At 36.7% G+C, this 18,503-nt stretch overlaps 1 protein-coding gene across 1 annotated transcript; it reads left to right on the top strand.

Annotated features, from left to right (window-relative positions):
- Positions 1 to 8,223: 8,223 nt before the first annotated feature.
- On the top strand, positions 8,224 to 16,959 carry LOC127447311 (RNA-binding protein 44-like). Its single transcript, XM_051709097.1, has 15 exons — positions 8,224 to 8,243; positions 8,340 to 8,409; positions 8,572 to 8,702; positions 8,786 to 9,780; positions 9,862 to 9,923; positions 10,432 to 10,614; positions 10,773 to 10,938; positions 11,036 to 11,076; positions 14,362 to 14,434; positions 14,530 to 14,608; positions 14,691 to 14,825; positions 14,999 to 15,075; positions 15,170 to 15,243; positions 16,019 to 16,193; positions 16,429 to 16,959. The coding sequence occupies exons 1-15, from the start codon at positions 8,237 to 8,239 to the stop codon at positions 16,711 to 16,713; spliced, it is 2,553 nt and encodes an 850-aa protein (XP_051565057.1). The 5' UTR covers positions 8,224 to 8,236; the 3' UTR covers positions 16,714 to 16,959.
- Positions 16,960 to 18,503: the final 1,544 nt, after the last annotated feature.

The following is an 18,503-nucleotide window of genomic DNA, read 5'->3' on the forward strand; positions in this document are numbered from 1 at the left end:
CGTGGACAGTGGTTTCACGTGTTTGAAATTAGTTTTCTTAATTTAAAATTACTATGTAATCTCAACACAAACATTTTGTATAGAAAGAAGCTAGTTGAATTGGGTAAACCCAACAAAATTAGACATGTCAGTAAAACTCAAATAAATCTCAACATAACAAAACATTAAACACTAACAAGTATACCCATTTATATTAATCTTGCACAAAACGCAAAGTAACAATTAATTTTAACATTTACTCTCCCTATCGAGTCCCAGGCAAAGTATGCTGGGAAATATAAATCCCATGCCCAGTTTCATCAATGCTACATTAACACATAAAAAAGTATTCATATAGTCCCAACACAAATGGATTAAATAAACTTCCATTTTACAAATTTAAATGGATAGAACACCATGAAATCAAGTTGTGAAAAAATGTTCTAGAATTGTGTTGCAAAGTAAATTGAACAAGAAGCAAATATCCTTTAGTCTAGTCTCAAAATCTCTTCCCCACATTGAACTTTTTGACTAGTCTTGATTAATTTCATCCAGTAACTAAAAACAGAGATGATCCAGCTGAGGCTCATTTGATGTTCGATCACCTTGGCAACATCCCTTACCCCATTTGCTGAAGAAAACCTCTTAACCTTTGAACCCACTTCTCTGTAAATAACTCTGGAGTCAACACAACGATTTTATTTCTAGCCAACTTGAATCATGCTATATAACAGACTAATGCAACAGAGAAGAACACTAAGCAATTTATGCCTTCATGCAAAAAAGTTAATGGGTAGTTCCATCAACATATATTTTGTGGTCTGTTAATGACTGTGTTTTAGTGAAGTATTGATTTCACTTAGCAAATGGGCAGCTAATGTATACCATTTGCTTAGAGTATGTTTTTAGTACAATGGAGCTCAAGATGTGATGTGACATTACCTACATACATCATCACTGTTTATTTTGCCTTGTAAGCAGCTTTCCATCTGTTGAGATGGAGAAATGAAATGTGATTACATGCTCTAATTAATAACCTTTACTTTCGAACCTATAGCCTGACCTTTCTGTAGGTCTAAACATTGATCATTCCAAGCAAATAACTGTGATTTGGTTCATTTATTTAAACTATATTGATTTGTTTGGAATGATCCATTAATTTCCATGTATTAATTTACTGACATTTGCATTATTCTAAAATGAATTAAAATGTACAGAAAAAAATATTAAACTGTAGCAGATGAATTGGTAACATTATACAATAAGGTTTTATGTGTTTGTATTTGTTAATGCATTATGAACTAACATGAGCAAACAATGGACATGAGTAGGCCTATATAATATACACAATAGAATATTTAAATTAGCTGTAAATAAATATATTTATAAATTAACATTAACTCTTAAACGCATACCTCGGATCTCATTCCACACCCTGTACCTCATCCATTTTTTGGAATTGTGCCCACGCCTCTTTAGTATTCGTCAATCTCTCTCTTATAAATAGTAACACACACACACACACAAAAATTGATTTTTTTTTCTTTTCTTTTTTTTTTCTTAACGGTTTAAGTGCCAGAAGTGTATAGGGTCATTAGAGGCCCGAAGTATGTAAGAGTGTCTTTTTTTATTTTCTTGTACTTCCGTAAATTATATATTTATAATAATTTCATATCGGTATACGTTTACTATCATATAATATCTATTTCTTTGTTTATTACAAGAAGAATGAGGACTATATTCGTACAAATAAATACAACCCCAATTCCGAAATAGTTGGGACAGTATGAAAAATGCTAATAAAAACAAAAATAAGGGATTTGTAAATTATATTCACCCTTTGCTGTATTGAAAGCTTTACAGCTACACATTATATGATGTTTTTCCTTGTGAATTTCATTTTTTTTTTTTTTTTAAATGTACAGTAATTTTAAATCCGATGATTGCAACACGCTCCAAAGAAGTTGGGACAGTCGAGTGTTACCACTCTGAAACATCACCATTTCTTCTAATAACACTTATTAAGCATTTAGGTACTGAAGACACAAGTTTAAGTTTAGAAAGTAGAATTTTCCCCCAATCATCCATTATGTAGGTCTTTAGCTGCACAATTGTACAGGATCTTTGTTGCTGGTTGGTGTGCTTAATAATGCACCACACATTCTCAATTGGAGACAGATCAGGACTGCAGGCATGCCAGTCTAGCACCCACACTCTCTGCTTACACAGCCATGCACTTGTAATCTGGGCGGTATGTGGTTTGAAATTGTCCTGCTGGAAAATGCAGGGATGTCCCTGGAAAAGACAGTGCTGGGTGGCAGTATATGTTGCTCCAAAATCTGTACATATCTGTCTGCATTCATGATGCTCTCACAGATGTGCGAGTTACCCATGCCATGGGCACTGACACACCCCTGGCCCATACAGACACTGGCTTTTGGACCTGACACTAATAACAGCTTGGATGGTCCTTTACTTCTTTGGCCCGAATAACACAACGGCTGTGTTTTTCAAAAACATTTTGAAATGTGGACTCATTGGACCAAAAAACACAGTTCCACTGTTCTACTTTCCATCTAAGATGAGACCGAGCCCAGAGAAGTCTGTTAGCGCTTCTAGATAGTGTTGATGTAGGGCTTCTGCTTTTCATAGTAAAGTCTTAACTTGCATCTGTGGATGCAGCAGTGAATGGTGTTGACTAACAGAGGTTTACTAAAGTTATCCCAAGCCCATGTTCATGTTCATGATATCCATTACAGATGAATGATGTTTTTTAAAGACAGTGATGACTGAGGGATCAGAGATCACATGCATTCAGAAGTGGTTTTCGACTTGCCTTTACGCACCGAGATTTTACCAGATTTCTTGAATCTTTTAACTATATTGTGCACTGTAGAAGGTGAAATACCCAAAATCCTTCCAATTTGTCTTTTGGGAACATTGTTCTCAAAGTGCTGGATTATTTGCTGAAGCATCTGTTGGCAAATTGACAAGTCTCGAATGATCCTTGCTCTTGAAGGACTAGGCTGTTTTTGGAGGGTCTCTATATACTGTGACACAATTGCCTCACCTGTTTAACATCTCCTGTTTCACATCACCTTGTTATTTCAACTCGTCAAATTGTTATTAGTCTTAAATTGCCCCTCTCAACTTTTTTGGAGTGTGTTGCAATTATCTGATTTGAAATTACTGTGTATTTATAAAAACAAATTATGAAATTCACAAGGAAAAACATCATATAATGTTTGGTGTTGTGCTTTCAATATAGCAAATCAATATAATTTACAAATCACTCCTTTTTGTTTTTATTCACATTTTGCATACTGTCCCAACTTTTTTTGGAATTGGGGTTGTACTAAATCACGTTGATTTTCTGTGCAAAAATTAATTAGCAACAATGGTGTTATCAGTATTCCATGTGTTCACATATATAATATACATGTTATTTCTTACTCAAGCTGGCACTGTTGTTTCAGTGATTGATTTGAGATACATTTGACATTGCTGTTTGATGAAGAAACAACATATAAGTAAACTATAGCAAGTGTAACACATGAAAAGTATGATATGACTATTGTCGTTTGGGTGTACTTTTGAAATGATGTAAGTTGTGTGTCTATTTAGACTCAATAAGTGCCTGGAAAAATACTTATGTGTAACTTATGTGTAGCTTATGTGTAGCATATGTGTATCTTGTGTTATGTGTAGCTCAATATGTTTTTGACAGCCAATTGCATCTCATGAAATTTCAGTGTGGAAATAATGAATCCTGTTCTAGATTCTAGATTTGTTGCATTTTCTCTCTGATATATGAAAAATAAAACATCAAAATATATTTTATTCTATTATTTTCTTATTGTCTTGAAAATATTTTGAAAACTTGACACTATCTGGGCATTTTGTAGATCCAATTGTGATAGATATAAGTGTATTTGGGGAAATTCCCATAAGGGTTAACCAAGATAAATAAGTGCTGTAAACCAAGGGTGACGTAAACAACCTTATTGTAAAGTGTTACTGGTTACTTAAGAACAACAGGGGAAAGTTGTAGGCCTCCTTTCACTTTACTATATAGCTAACTGATTAACTACATAAAAATTAAGGAAGATTACTTCGAAACAGTGTCAGCAGGGCAACTCGACGCAAACCTCACGGTTGTAAAAACAGCTGTTGGAGTGAGTTCATGCATGGTGCTCTGGCCGCCCTCTAGTGGCCACTGGACAGACTAACTGCATTTACAAACCAAGGATCACCCAGCGGGAACTGCATACTACACCTTTGGTAATTTTATTTTGAGAAATATATAAAATATTCATATATAACAACCAAAGAGCCAGCAGTTGAAGTGTTCCGTTGTATCGCAGGATCAAATAAAATCTAACTAAAATAAATGTTGGTAGTTGGCTAGTTTAAGGTTAGCCGTTATTCCTTACAGCTCGATTTAAACTGCGTTCCGTACCGGCCAGATAGATTTCAGTTTAGGATTCATAACTTACCAAAACTTATTTTGACCAATTATTTATATATATATATATCTGTGGATACTCTTATCAGCAACTTACCATACTGATTTTAACCGTTGGTAATTAGGCCTGCCCTGTCCACAACCGCTGTATGGTAGCTGACAGCTCAGTCAACGTTAAAATGAGCTATTCAAAACTATGTACTTAATACGAATTCAGTATTATAATTGTTGTATTGTATAATAATCATTATTATTATTTTTAAAAATATTTTTAAATAACGTATTTTTAAATGTATTATTATTATTATTATTCCTTTTTCCTTCCGTTCTGACTTTTACGTGTCAAGATATCAGATCTCATTCACCTGGCGGTTAATTGGCGCCTGCTGATCTAAAGTCACGCGAAGTTGTAGCCTGACTCGCGAAATTACGGAGAAACCGCTTGAACAGAGCTGGAGATGCGCTAGCTCTATCATCAATAATAACTTACGCACGCAAATATAGCCTAACCCACTTCTAACACGTGTGAAGATACTTCTGCCAGAACGATGTGGCACATGATGCCCTTTGACCAACACTCGTTTCTTGCAGTGAATCAGACGGTTGGTAAGTTACACAGTCAAACCAAATGGTAAATCATGGCCTCTTACTTGCACTACTTTCAAAATTATACTTTGAATGTAGTGCATTTTTCAGCCAAGATAATTGAAATGTATTTAATATTGTTTTTTTATTTTTATTATTTGATCCTGTCTAAAATCAATTTTACAATGTAAAACGTCTTGTTACATAATAGCATGTAGGTAAGTGTACTGATGGCATCCTTACAGAAACATTAATATATCTTCCAGACATTATACAGACAAAATTAGCGTACTTCTAATCAGAGCTATCAGGAACTCTGAAATGCAGTTTATAGCATATATGATTGTGCATATGTGGTTAGGTTAGCAAAGCTATACTTTGCAAACTTAGCCAGTTTCTGTGTTGGTGATCTTTTTCACTCAGTTTGGCTGAATTTCTTGCAAATCTCTCAAGGCTTTCATAAAGATCAACCACATGATGAGGATGGCAGGAAATTTATGCTGAACAGGTAACAAATTGACTGCCTACACCTTATCACAAAACTGTATTCTTAGTGCAGGTAGCAGACTAATTCATTTAGGGCCAGAAATGCATTATGAGAAATTTCTTGATTGTGTCTTGCTTAAAGAGATAGTTTGCCCAAAAATGAAAATACTGTAATCATTGAGCCCCTTTATATACACACCAATACACTGATAACTCCAAAAAATCAGACAAAGGAAGAAACCCATGTATGAAATTTGAAATAATCGTTGAAATTTACAGGGGGAAAGGAGGACGCGGGAGTCGACATTGCAGTCCACGTAAGTCTACTTTTATTTGCAGGGTTTCGGTCACACTTTTGGTCTTTTCACAAGAATTTCAGTTCACACTCATCAGCTTCAGTGATAACAGTCAACATAACTCAGAAGTACTACATAAACATCTTTGCAGCGTTCAGCTCCCGTTAATATTGTGTGTGTGTGTGTGTGTGTGTGTGTGTGACTCAGACTCTCTCTCCCGGTCTGGCGTTCTGTTTAATGCGTTTACATGACCACACGCATTGTCTTTTGAATAATCAGCATAATAATGTGCATATAAACACGCTCATTTACTCACCCTCATGTTGTTCCAAACCCGTATTACTTTTTCTTATGTGGAACACAAAAGGAGATTTTTGGCAGAATGTTAGCCTCAGACAGCATTCACTTACATTGTATCTTTTTTCCATACATTCGGCCTGACACCTCCTTTTGTGCTCCACTGAAGAAAGTCACACTGGTTTTGGAACAACATGGGGGTGAGTAATTTATAACAATTTTCATTTTTGGGTGAACTATGCCATTAAACAAATCATTGTGCCTGGACCAGATATCAATTAATTTATTCATTATATTAAATGGTAAGATTTGAAACAGTAGCCGCTTTTCTACCATCGGGAAAACGGTTCCATTCTGTAACGATCCGGGCTCGTTGGCACGATTATTGTTTCTTTTTCCACTGTAGTGCTGCAAAATCAGGATTAGAATAGACTGTGTAAGTGACCAATCAGGAGTTCCCACATCACTACAAACATTTCACCAGAACAGTTTTCTTAAAGCTACACTATGTAACTTTTGGCCCTCTAGAGGTTAAAAAATAAAACTGCATGTTTATTGCGGAAGAACATTGTTTTGGTAATGACACAAGTTGTGGTTCGGCTCTACTCCTCTGCGCGGATGAATGTGGTTCGAGGTACCGGTGTACACATGGATACTGGACATCTTATCAGAGCGAATGGACAAATAAATAACAAAAGAAAGGAAAAGACAGATATCTGAAAACATGTCATCTGAGCAGGTGAGTGCCATATCTTATGCTGTTGTTTTGACTTATTGGAATCATTGATGTTTTGAAATAAATGACGTTACAAAAGTTAGGCAACGTTCGTTAACATTAGACATAACGATTGCTAGTCTGATAAGGTCAAACGTTGTTAAGTTTTTATAACTGCAGGATATCCTGTCCAAATAGAGCACGGTAGTAACTAATTTATAGATCGTCATTGTTACCAACCAGTGGTCAACATAATTTCATGTCTCAAGCCTGGGACTAAAGGATTTATTTTATATAAATTATTGCCGTTATAAAGAAAAATACACACGTGTGCTAGCAAGTGAAAAGTTCTGCACTGATTAGAGTATAATTATTGTATTTCACTACACACACAGAAGTGTGTGCATGTGGGATTACACAACTATACATAAACCATATCAATAAAATATCTTACCTGTTGAGTAAGAAAAAAGCCATCTCTCGGTCACTTTTAAATCCTTTCAGATCTCGGAGTTGTTGCCACCTCTGAAAAGCCAAGCCGATGTAGATTCGGGTTTTATTACAGACTCTGTCACTTTCCCTTTTGCTTGTAGATTCTGCTCTGTTCGGGGTTTCTTTGTACAAAGTGATTCCCTGGAGGTTTGCCATTTTGAATGATCCATGGTCAATTTTTCTCGTTCGTTGTGACAAACTTTCAGGTTACTCCCACACACGCGCTACAGAAGCCGGAGCTTATTTTCTCTGTGTACGGATATGACATCAACACGCACGGGTGAATGACATGTGTATGCAATTTCCTGCGAAATCTGTTTCAACAGCTCTGAAATATTTATAATATAATATCATTATTATAGGTTTATCAAAGTGTATTTGGGTTAAGACATGGTTTGGAAGATGGATTTTTGTTGCACTCTCTCATTAATAACATTTTATTTTTTTAACAAAAACAAATTACATAGTGTAGCTTTAAGCATGTGCTAACCATGCTGAGAATTCTGGGCGGGAATGGTTTGAAATTGAACCGAACCAGCCTTAAGTAGAAATGCTACTGGAAACCTTCCTCACCATGCACGGAACCGTTTGGCCCGATGGTGAAAAGTGCTTCATATAATTGAAATTTCACTGTACCTGCACACATTATAGATCATTGTTTGAGCTTGTCTGGGTCAATCATTGCCTGGAGCTCACAGATCCAAAGCTGCTTGGATGGTACCTCGCCTTACCAGTGGAGGACAGGGCATTAATTCAACGTAAATATTCAGCCATTAACAATTGAAAATGTATGGGCAAAAAGAAAAAAATGCTTCTGTCTTGAAGTAACAAATGTGTTCTTTCTCATCTACAGGAGAGGGAGGTCTTATGCGGTTTTTAAAAAGACACCCTGCACTCGAAGTAGCCAGACAGTTTGTTTATATGAAACGTTAGTTCAGTTGGTAAAATATTACAGTACTAAAATATTAGATGTTTTTGTCAGATCATACATTATATATACTGTATATATATCTTTTCAATTTAGATCAAGTCAGAGGAAACTACATTGCCCCTAAAACAACCCCTACATCAACTCATATGTCATCAAACCTCAAGTATGCCCTTAATTTTAAAGTTTCTATTAAAAATGGCAAGTGTAGTCTTTCTGTGGCTTTATTTATTATACTGTCGACCCATGCATTGACACACAAAGAAATATGTGATGGCCTCATTAATAATAAACTCACTCCTTATGATGTAATGTGGTTCTGTCACAGGTCAAGGTTCCCAAAGTTTTACGGTGTTTCACGGTGTCAAAACTGTGGAACCAGTTGTCCATTTGGTATCAAGAAGTGTAGATGTTGTGGCATACGTATTCTGATTTCAGAGGAAACAGTCTATGAGTCAGGTGAGAGGTGATGTTCAAGTCATGATATATACTTCTGAAACATCACTAGCAACTATTACACTTTTTTTTTTCTTGTGTTGAAGATGAGAAAGACCTTGAGCTGATCCCAGACAGTGTGAGGGAAGAGCTGAATGTCATAACTGCTAAAAGTGAAGTTTCAGTGCGAAATGTTCATGAAGGTTGCTTCCAGAGCACCCTAAACGATTTAAATGATCTTCAGAATACCTCAACTAGAAGCACTCCGAGGCATTATAGTGGTCCTCCTCCTCATAAAGGAATGTGCAGTGCCCAGGCCCAGTGCCTGACTCCGCTGTGGGAGGAAGTAGAGAAAAGGGAGGACACCAAACGCTTTAAAGACCCAACAGCCCAGGCAAGCTTCTCCCTTGATATGGAGCTGGATGTGCAGAGTCAGGCTCAGAGGAATGACTATACCCAAAATGACCAATTACATGTGGAATTGGAAGGTGGAGCAAATTACTGTGATGCAGATCAGGAAACCCTGCCAGAATACTACAGTTTCAGAAGCACTGGCTTAGACCACACTGAATGGAGCGATAACAGCCAGAACATGAAGGCGAACTACAATTACTCTATAATGGCCACCAAAGGAAGTACAAAACCATCAGAAACCACCATGGCCAGCTCTGCAAATTCTACTGATGGTTTCTCTTGTCTCGACAACTCTTTCAAACTGACTGATGATTCAGGAGACCGTTATGAAGGGCTAGGAAATAAGAATGTCTCAAGAAATGAACAACAGATTGGTGAGAATCACAGAGAGATCAACGTGGAGTCTGCACTCAAATCCACTTCAAGTGTACAATGCGGTGCTTCTTGCGCTCCTGTCTTTGCGAACCAAACAGTAGATGCCTGTGGGGATTTCAGAGCCTGCTTCACATCTACACGTGCGACAGAGGTTTGTCAGATCTCCCAAGTGAAAGCCTGCAGAGATGTTGCTACTGACACAGACCCACTAACTGTCAGCTATGAGAAAGATACACAGACCATGCAAATGTCCACTTCTGAAAAAAGCACCATCACTGTGGTCTACATGTCTGACTTGGATATTATCACAGAGGTATCATATTCAATTATAAATGGAATGGTTGGTCTTTTCAAATAACCTTTGTGTAATGAAGTGGTGAAATCTGTCTCTTAGGAATTCATACAACTAAAGGAGAAGGAGAAGGAACTGAAACAGCTGAAGGATATAAAGGCAAGGTAATGTGCTTAACAGATTTACAGACTGTTCTGTCTCCCAAAATCATTCCTTTGTGGAAATACAATAAGTGGCTAGGTTAGGCTATGTTCTGAATGGAATACTAGTTTTTTACAACATTAGTGAAATATATATATATATATATATATATATATATATATATATATATATATATATATACTTCTGATTCATTTGTCATACTGAAATTAGAAAGTCAAGTCATGCCCATTGAATTGTGGGATTACAGTATTGCATGCTGTGTGCTCTGTTGTACACCGCTAATTTTGCCCAATGTAGCAGGTCATCTAAGCATCCTGTGCATACAAAAAAATTGGTATATTGGGCACCGTATACTGTACATACTACATACTGCAGGAATTGTATAGTAGTATGCTATTTGGAACAAAGCTATAGTTTCATTGAGGCTAATTTTTTTTTAATTTAATTTAATTTTTTTATTTCCATCTAGAAGCATGTTGTCGAGTTGCATGTGTGTGCATGTCTTTTCAGGCCTGGTTCTGGCTTTTCTGAAAAGGGTGGTGGTGACCAATGTGGCAGAGTTTGTGGGTGTGAATGTGGACAGCAGGCGAGACGGGCAGAAATGGGTCTTCTGGCCCTTCAGTTCGTCATGTGCCAACAGCACTGCTGGAGATGTTACTTCATGTCCACGCTGGGTGAAAGTGCACATCATGGGTAAGAGACCAAATAGGAAGGAGCAAAAATCCTTAATGTTTAAGGAAATAATCAACTTTTCTAATGCCGTTAAATTTGTATTATGACCGTTCAATTAAATTGTTATTGAGCATCCTGTCTTGACTGATTTTACTTAACCATTTTTTTTTTCCTCTCAGGACTGAGGCGCTGCCTGACATCATGGCAGAAACTCTGAATACACTAGAGAAAGATTACCATAAGATGAGAAGTCAGATTCTTGCAGGCATTCCTCTGGATCAACTTAAGCCCCTGTCAGTAGACTCTGTAAAGATAACCTCAGGGACATACTATAGCCCAGCATCGGTATGACGGTTCCTAAAATATTGGTCTTGGAAGATTTGGGAATTTATTACCAGTATATCTGCAAGTTTAAGTGGTAATTAATAATGTCTAATTTTAGGTGCTTGAGGCCCATTTAGGCTCATTTGACTGCCCAGGAAGGTAGGTGGTCATGATATCTTTCAAATAAACGTCCTTGAAATATATATATTTTTTTATAAAATGTATGGTTCTGGATGCTGATTGGTCAATACACAATTCCACCTTTGCCAAAATACACAATACCGTATAGTTACAATTGACAAGAAACACTTGTGCAACTAGTTACTGTATGTATGAATGCGCAGCACCCATAGAATTACTTTCTATTATTGTTTACATGTCAGGGACCATATTAGCGAAGGATGCCTCTAAAGATTTTGTTTAAAGGAATACTCTGGGTTCAAAACAATTTAAGCATTTGTGGCATAATGTTGACTGCCACAAAATTATTTTTGAACTGCCCTTTTCTTAAAAAAAAAAAAAAGCACAAATCTGGGGTTCCAGTGAGGCATTTACCTGTACAATGGTAGTGAATGGGGCCTGTAAACATTAAACTACTCACTTTCAAAAGTATAGCCACAAGAGATGAACATTATGCGTATTAACATTAACTTTTTTGTGTGATTTAAAATTACTTGCAAACCTTTTTCTGTGCAAAGTTATAGGTTTAAAAAATTAAATTTAAGCTACAATATGTAACTTTTGGCCCTCTAGCGGTTGAAACGTACAACTTTGCGTCAGTTATGAGTAGGAACTGCTCTTCTGGCAGATTAATCTCATGGTTTGAGGACTTGGAGATGACCTACAGAGCAGAGTCATGACAAGCTATTTACATATTGATATTATGTTATTCACTTAATGTATAAACAATATATTACTTTGAAGAAGATAAGCAACACTCTTAATTATATTTTAATATGATTATTAAAGGTTTTTCACTACACAATACACATTAATGTTTGTATTGTATTACACATATCATATTAACATGAAACTCATGAAATTGCTGATATGAGTCCAATTTAAGACTGTATTTTTATATTACAATCTACAGCCTAAGTGGACAATGCAAGTGTAATACTACAATAGTAGGTCTATGCACTGCAAACAATAAAAGACTAATATAAAAACTAGTGCTGTCATTAATCTCATAATTTTAGTTAACCGCAGATTTTGAAAGTTCTGAAATTTGACACTATATATACTTATTTTCTTGTCAAAATTAATTTATTTCCATCTTAGGAAAGACAACAAAACAATATGTAACAAAATAATGCTTTAACATTTTCCAAACAAAGCCTTCCACAAGAAATGCACTAAAATTGCACCAATTCGAATAACATTAAACGTTTCCCCAAAGTGTAAGTGGGAGGTTGACTAACTGAAAGAACTAGTTTCCCCATAGGTTGCATATTCATTGCAATGGGCATTAAATCTCTTAAACTTTCATCCTCTGCAGTATTAATCTGCCAGTAGACCGTGACTATCCGCTTTGTTACAGCAGTTGTGAAGCTGCTTACATGATTTGCGTCAGAGCGTGAATGCCTGAGCTATGAACTCACCATGAAAAGCGCTTCAAGACAAAAACGTCTCTTTCTGCGTTTTGATGATAGTTAAGACTTCACTTGCTTCTGTGGTAATTAAAATGCGCCTGACAAGTCCCATCTGGGCTGTTTTATACATTTAAATAGCGCTTAGAGCTCCTTTTCCCGTCATTTTATCACTGACAAGGAAGCGCTGTCAGAAATTTTTATTTACTGATGTAACCTCCGCGGCACTATCATAGGAGAGTGTTAGACAGTACCGCCTATAGAATGTCAATGGGACCGCCGCGTTATGCTATTTTATGCTAAGCGTTTAGGCTCAAATTGGTAGAAGGGCTCTAGCGCTTTGTTTGTTTGAAGTCTGCGTCTGTGACACCGGGCGGACACATTACAAAGGTTCCGCCCTTCTCACAAGTGTTTATGCTGTATTAATGGTAAATGCGTTAATCGCGATTAAGAAAAATTAACGCGTTAAGCTTTTTTAATTAATTGCATGCGTTAATTCTGACAGCTCTAATAAAAACACAAAACAAAGATTTAATAATGATAAAATACTTTGAACATGAAAATAATATGCAGAAATATGCAATATAACAATTACAATAATACATTTTTTATAATTTATTTGGAAGTAACTTACAACAGAGAGATGGTTACACGTTAAACAAATGAATAAACATTAATGTGCTATGAAATTGGTACATTATAGACAACCTGAGAAGCATAAATTCATGAGGAACCACCTTGTACCTATAGTACAAGCTTTTTAGATCTGTTTAAACATCTGCTAAAAGGATAAAAATGCAAGTGTCCTTCACAGATTTATTGCTCCAAAAATACTTTATTGGCTTACACTTGCTTGCATTTTTTTCATTTTTCTGCTACAAGGACAACAGCTTGTGCATTTCTGTGACTGAGGTAAAAAAAGAAAGAAAAGAATAGCCTAAGAAAACAGCAGCACAAACATTTAATCACAATTTAGGAATCTTGAAACTGCAGTTATAAAATACTCAGAAGTCATGAATGTTAGTAAGATTGTAATGGTAACGTCACTGAAAAAATGAAACTTAAACACATTGCGATCGGTACACATGCGTAATATTGTTTGTCATGCTTTAATGAATGGATCATAAGCTTCAACAACCCTAGCAGAAAACATATCCAAGCAGTAAAGTAGGTAAACAACTTCATCAAACAGTAAAAAAAAAAAAAAAAGTTACATCTATTAGGAGAGTGATATTACTAAGCTGCTGTCCTGACTCCTGAAACCACGACTGGACTGACTGAACAGCTGTCGTATTCGTTTCCCGCTTCTTGACACACAGTCGGACCTTGATTCTTAGCTTGCGCATATGACATAAACATGCATCGAGGACTGACATATGCCTGCGATTTTGCGCCAAATCCGACCCCATTACTGCAGTTTCCTCAAAATAAAAATCATAATTGTAGGCTTACTGTAGTGAATTGGGGTAAGACAAGCACATGGTTTTGAACATGGATTTTATGTACTCACTCAATAATGAACTATTGTTAATTGTAACTAAAAAATATATAGTGCATCTTTAAGAAATGGAGGGACGAGTCAATTTATTTTTTGTGGTAATCAACATTAAGCCACAAATGCTGTTGATTGAGCTTAATTAGGTAAATTCCTTTTAATGAAATTTTTGTTTTAAATAAAATGTGGGTCCTTCATACTTTAGTATGAGTCACACTGGTGACCATTTTATAAAAGCAACTAGGCACTCCAGGCTATGCTATATAGAAACAGCCTTATTACATTATTGCTGAAATGGCATCATACATGTTCATGACATATATGTACATGAAATGAATAATATTTTCCTATTCTATGCAGTGCTGCTGCAAATGTGATTGAAGAATCCAAAGAGATGAGGGCACCTCTTTGTCAGAAGACTGAAGCCCCTCAGGTATTTTTGTGATGGATCAGTAATCGTACCTGCAGTATATTTGTCCGTTACATTTAAGATCAGCAGTGCATATGTCCTCTTCTGCCACTGAATAGGATGGACCACAAGATGACAGCAGACAGCAGAAGAACGACAGAGCTGTGGTCGTCCTGAACAAGCAGCCAGTTGTTTCCAGTAAGATGTAGCCTGGAACAAAAGGAAGTAGAAGAAACAAAGACAAATTCATTTTCAGTGTTCTGTATTCTTGCTATGGTAGGTGCCATCAAGGATCTAAATGTCAGTGAAGCTTGGTTTGATGCAGAGGAGGAACTTGGGTCTCTAAATCAGGATGGAAAGATGAAGAATCAGAGAGAGGAGAGGGGAAATTTGAACTACAAAATGAACCAAAAAGGTAGTCGTTATTGAAGCATTGAGTGACAAGGACGTGTGGTAATCTCATCTTTTTTTAAGTTCTGAATTTATACAAGTGCTGTCTACAAACTGGACTGATATGATTGGGGGCAGGGGCCTCATAATAGCTGGCCAATAATTTTGGTTAAATTATTAATCTTTATTACTACACAGGGACTGATGAGAATGAGTCAAACCAAAGGCTAAGCTCCCTTTTGCTTGTTACATGCTTGCCAAGTAATATAACTGAGGTAAGGTCCAATACAGTTGATGCGTATACTAACTGAAAGCTCTCCAATTTAATGGCCTCTAGGGGGCAGGCACTAAATGTTTTATTTTTTGTAGCGTGAAGTGCTGCTTTGGTTTGAGGAGTATAATGCCACAAGTGTTTGCATATCCACTTTCAGCAACAATATCAGGTAAGTTCTGTTTTTTTTTTTTTTTTCTTAAACCTTTTAACTTGCTGAATTGATGCACTGAATGTCAAAGGCCGATACACTAAGTGGTTCAAGGTTGCAATCTGTTAATTAACACCACTGAATATTTATGGGCCTCATGTATTCAATATAGTTTCTGGGCACATTCTCTCAGCCTGTATTAAAATGAAATGCTTGTGTTTGCAACATAACACCTTTACCCCCTAGCATGCTATATTTGTTGCAATCAACAGAATCTTAGTAAATGTAATTCGATTGTGTGAATTCACTCAGTGGATGAAACTTTGTTATCTTTAAGTATTGTGTGCATATAAGCAGTTAAATGGAACAGTTTCATAAAGTGGAATCCATCTTACCTGTTCATACCTGACAACACACGGGATGAAACTGGCTCAGCCCGGAGATTGTAAAATCTTGCAAAGGTATTGGGTGTTGCCCAGCCCGCTGCTCAGCAGATGTCTGCTAAAGAGTATTGCTTGCAAAACTAGGATGCTTAAATCCACTTGTCTTACACAACTCTTGTTGTACCTGTACAATGACAATAAAGAGCTTACAGTGCCACATCCAAGCTGTAAGGATGGCATTATTAAATTGGCACCAGCAGTTGTGTCTTCACTGTCGATGTTTTAAATTGCGGTGATTTCTTTACACGGCTCTAAATTTATAGACTTTTAGTAATGCAGAATACCACTTCAGATATTCAAGCATCAATGTAGAGCATCACTAATGAGCTGTAATAATATATGTGCTTATTTAGGGGAGCTATTGTTTATCTCAAGAACCCAAGTGATGCCAAGGCAGCTGTTAAAGGTCTAAACGGGTGTGGCCTCCAAGGTCACACTGTTCAAGTACAGCAACTCTTTGGGCCTGCTGAACCTGCTGGTGATAGACCGGAAATGAAGGGTGTTGTGCATTACAAGTCATCAGAAAGAGTATGTATTAAGTGGCAGGCTTTTTGGACAGCTTGCCTTGTTCAAAATGAGCTAATATTTTTTATTTTTTTTAAGTAGACTATACATTTCAAATGCTTTTTACCAGGTTATAAATTAGAAGCAGGCACGTTGTAATTATTTGCATTTTACAATTATAATTTATGTAATTGGTTTGGTAATAAGACCTTTTCTATTTTCATTTCTGAACTATTAACTCTTTTGTGCTTTGACTTAGGGACTATGCTGTAGAGTGGACACGGACAGGTTGATAAATGTATGTGACTCACCCACAGCCTCTGGCACCTGTGTGCCACAGCACTACGCCACCATGGGAAGCTATGACACAATCATGGCCCGCCTGGCGGAGCGCCACCCAAACATAAGCCGCCAGAGGATTGTAGATGCCTTGCTGGAACTGCGGGCCAAGCATCAGGGCTTCCTCAGTGGCCTCCCATTGAGATCTATAGTGGATATGACCTCAGAGCTTCTCACACAGACCTCTACCCCCAATTGTATTTGAGTTTGAGCAGCAGTTAAAGCATGACCAGTTGAGTGGTGTTCAGTTGTCAGTTCCATTTCAAGCACTTTTCTCCCTTTTATGTGCAACCATATGGTTGCAATTCATTGTTATTGACACTTATTTCTCTGAGTGAGCTCTGATCTTGAAAACAGACAAATAAGTTGAATTTTATTTTAGATGTTTTTGACACTGTTTGGGTTTTCAGCACTACTGTTATCAGAGTGATACAAATAAGTATAATTAACAAGTTCCATTCTGTTGCCTTAATAAAACTAATTTGTTTCCTGTAATGACTTGAGTGGAAGTCCAAGCCCAGTAGATAGTCACACATTGTTTAATGGAAAAGCATTTCAAGCCATGTTTTTAAGGGTCCCATGTGCCTAAACCTTTTGTGTTGTTTAATGGGCGAATTTATGTCATTCCAGAGAATGCATGTCCGCTCTGGTAAAACCATAGTGACACTTTATAAAGAAGGCCAAATTATCTTTTAATGTTCCTAGCAGAACTTGTCATAGTTGCATTTTATTAGCAAGAATTTCAATTACAGAGCTCTATATTTTTACTAGTAAGACTTCCAATAGACTCTATGCACGGAGTATTGCTTACGTATTTCCACTAAAAATCTCAGTGGCTACGTGAACTTCCGGTACAGCGTTCTCCGATTGCAAACTGTGGTAGTAGCAAACTATTTTTGTCATATTTTGAATAACTATTTATCGCAACTTATAGTTAATATATTTATAATATAATTAAATAAGCATAACATTTTGGTATATTATATTAAAAAATAACATTTTAGTCATGCATTCCAGAAGCTTTAAATACCTTTGGCATGAAGGTGGGTCATATCAATATTGCTGTGTCCCAAGTGTGACACTTCAAGGTTTAACACTGCTGAGTTTTCAAAATTTCCCCTTGGGCAATGAAACACGAAAAAGGTGGATTCAAAATATTCGGCATCAGGATTTTAACATCACTCCTAACCTGAGTCTGCAGTCGTCACTTCAAGAGTGATGATCTGATTGAACATCCACTCCCACAGGACAACTTTTACTGAAGAAAGGAGCTGTTCCCAATCTGTTCCAGTGGAACAACTATTCCATTTCAGCTCCAGGGTGCAGAGGAGAGACGTTTCCACTCCAGTCAATGAAGATCCTGTGCCAATGGACTTCCAGCATCAGGAGCGTGGTTATTGTTCAGCTCCCGGTCCTGCAGCAGTTGATCTCGTGTTGGATCAGTCTGAAGATCTCCGTGAGGAGGTGGAGCAGCTGAGGAGATGGGTGGAAAAGTTGTCTGTCTGTTAAAGATTTTGTCTGGGCCGATTTGCTGCATCTGACGACGACATGCATTTCTACACTAGGTAAAATCTAAAACCTTTGCAATATGCTATATTTTCAAACACATTGTAGCCTTGGTCTTCTGGTTACTTAAAACTGCTATTCTGGTCTTTAAATAATATATGTTAATATAAGTAAATATTTTATTTACATGTTAATATAAAAGGAACCCACAGTACGGTATAAACACAAAATAAGCTACAATCGTTACATTTATGACATTTATAAGCACTCCTCACTGCTACAATATACCACTTATCTGTAATTACATTTATTGTTGCTAGACTTGTTCTTTCTACAGTTGCACTCTCTATCCATATCAGTACTTGCTGTAATGTGCACTGTACTTAATTGTAGATTATTATGTTGTATATTCACGTATATTGTTCGCCACACTGTGAAGTGTATAGTCTTTTTGTACTTTTAGGTTTGTGACTTGCAACCACTTGATGG

The sequence above is a fragment of the Myxocyprinus asiaticus genome, chromosome 10 (genome assembly GCF_019703515.2).
Source record: "Myxocyprinus asiaticus isolate MX2 ecotype Aquarium Trade chromosome 10, UBuf_Myxa_2, whole genome shotgun sequence".
Lineage (NCBI taxonomy): Eukaryota > Metazoa > Chordata > Actinopteri > Cypriniformes > Catostomidae > Myxocyprinus > Myxocyprinus asiaticus.

Excerpts from the sequence above, each read along its gene's own strand:
- LOC127447311 (XM_051709097.1), top strand. Across the intron at positions 14,826-14,998 it reads CTACAAAATGAACCAAAAAG|GGACTGATGAGAATGAGTCA; the intron begins GTAGTCGTTATT and ends ATTACTACACAG. Across the intron at positions 16,194-16,428 it reads ATTACAAGTCATCAGAAAGA|GGACTATGCTGTAGAGTGGA; the intron begins GTATGTATTAAG and ends GCTTTGACTTAG.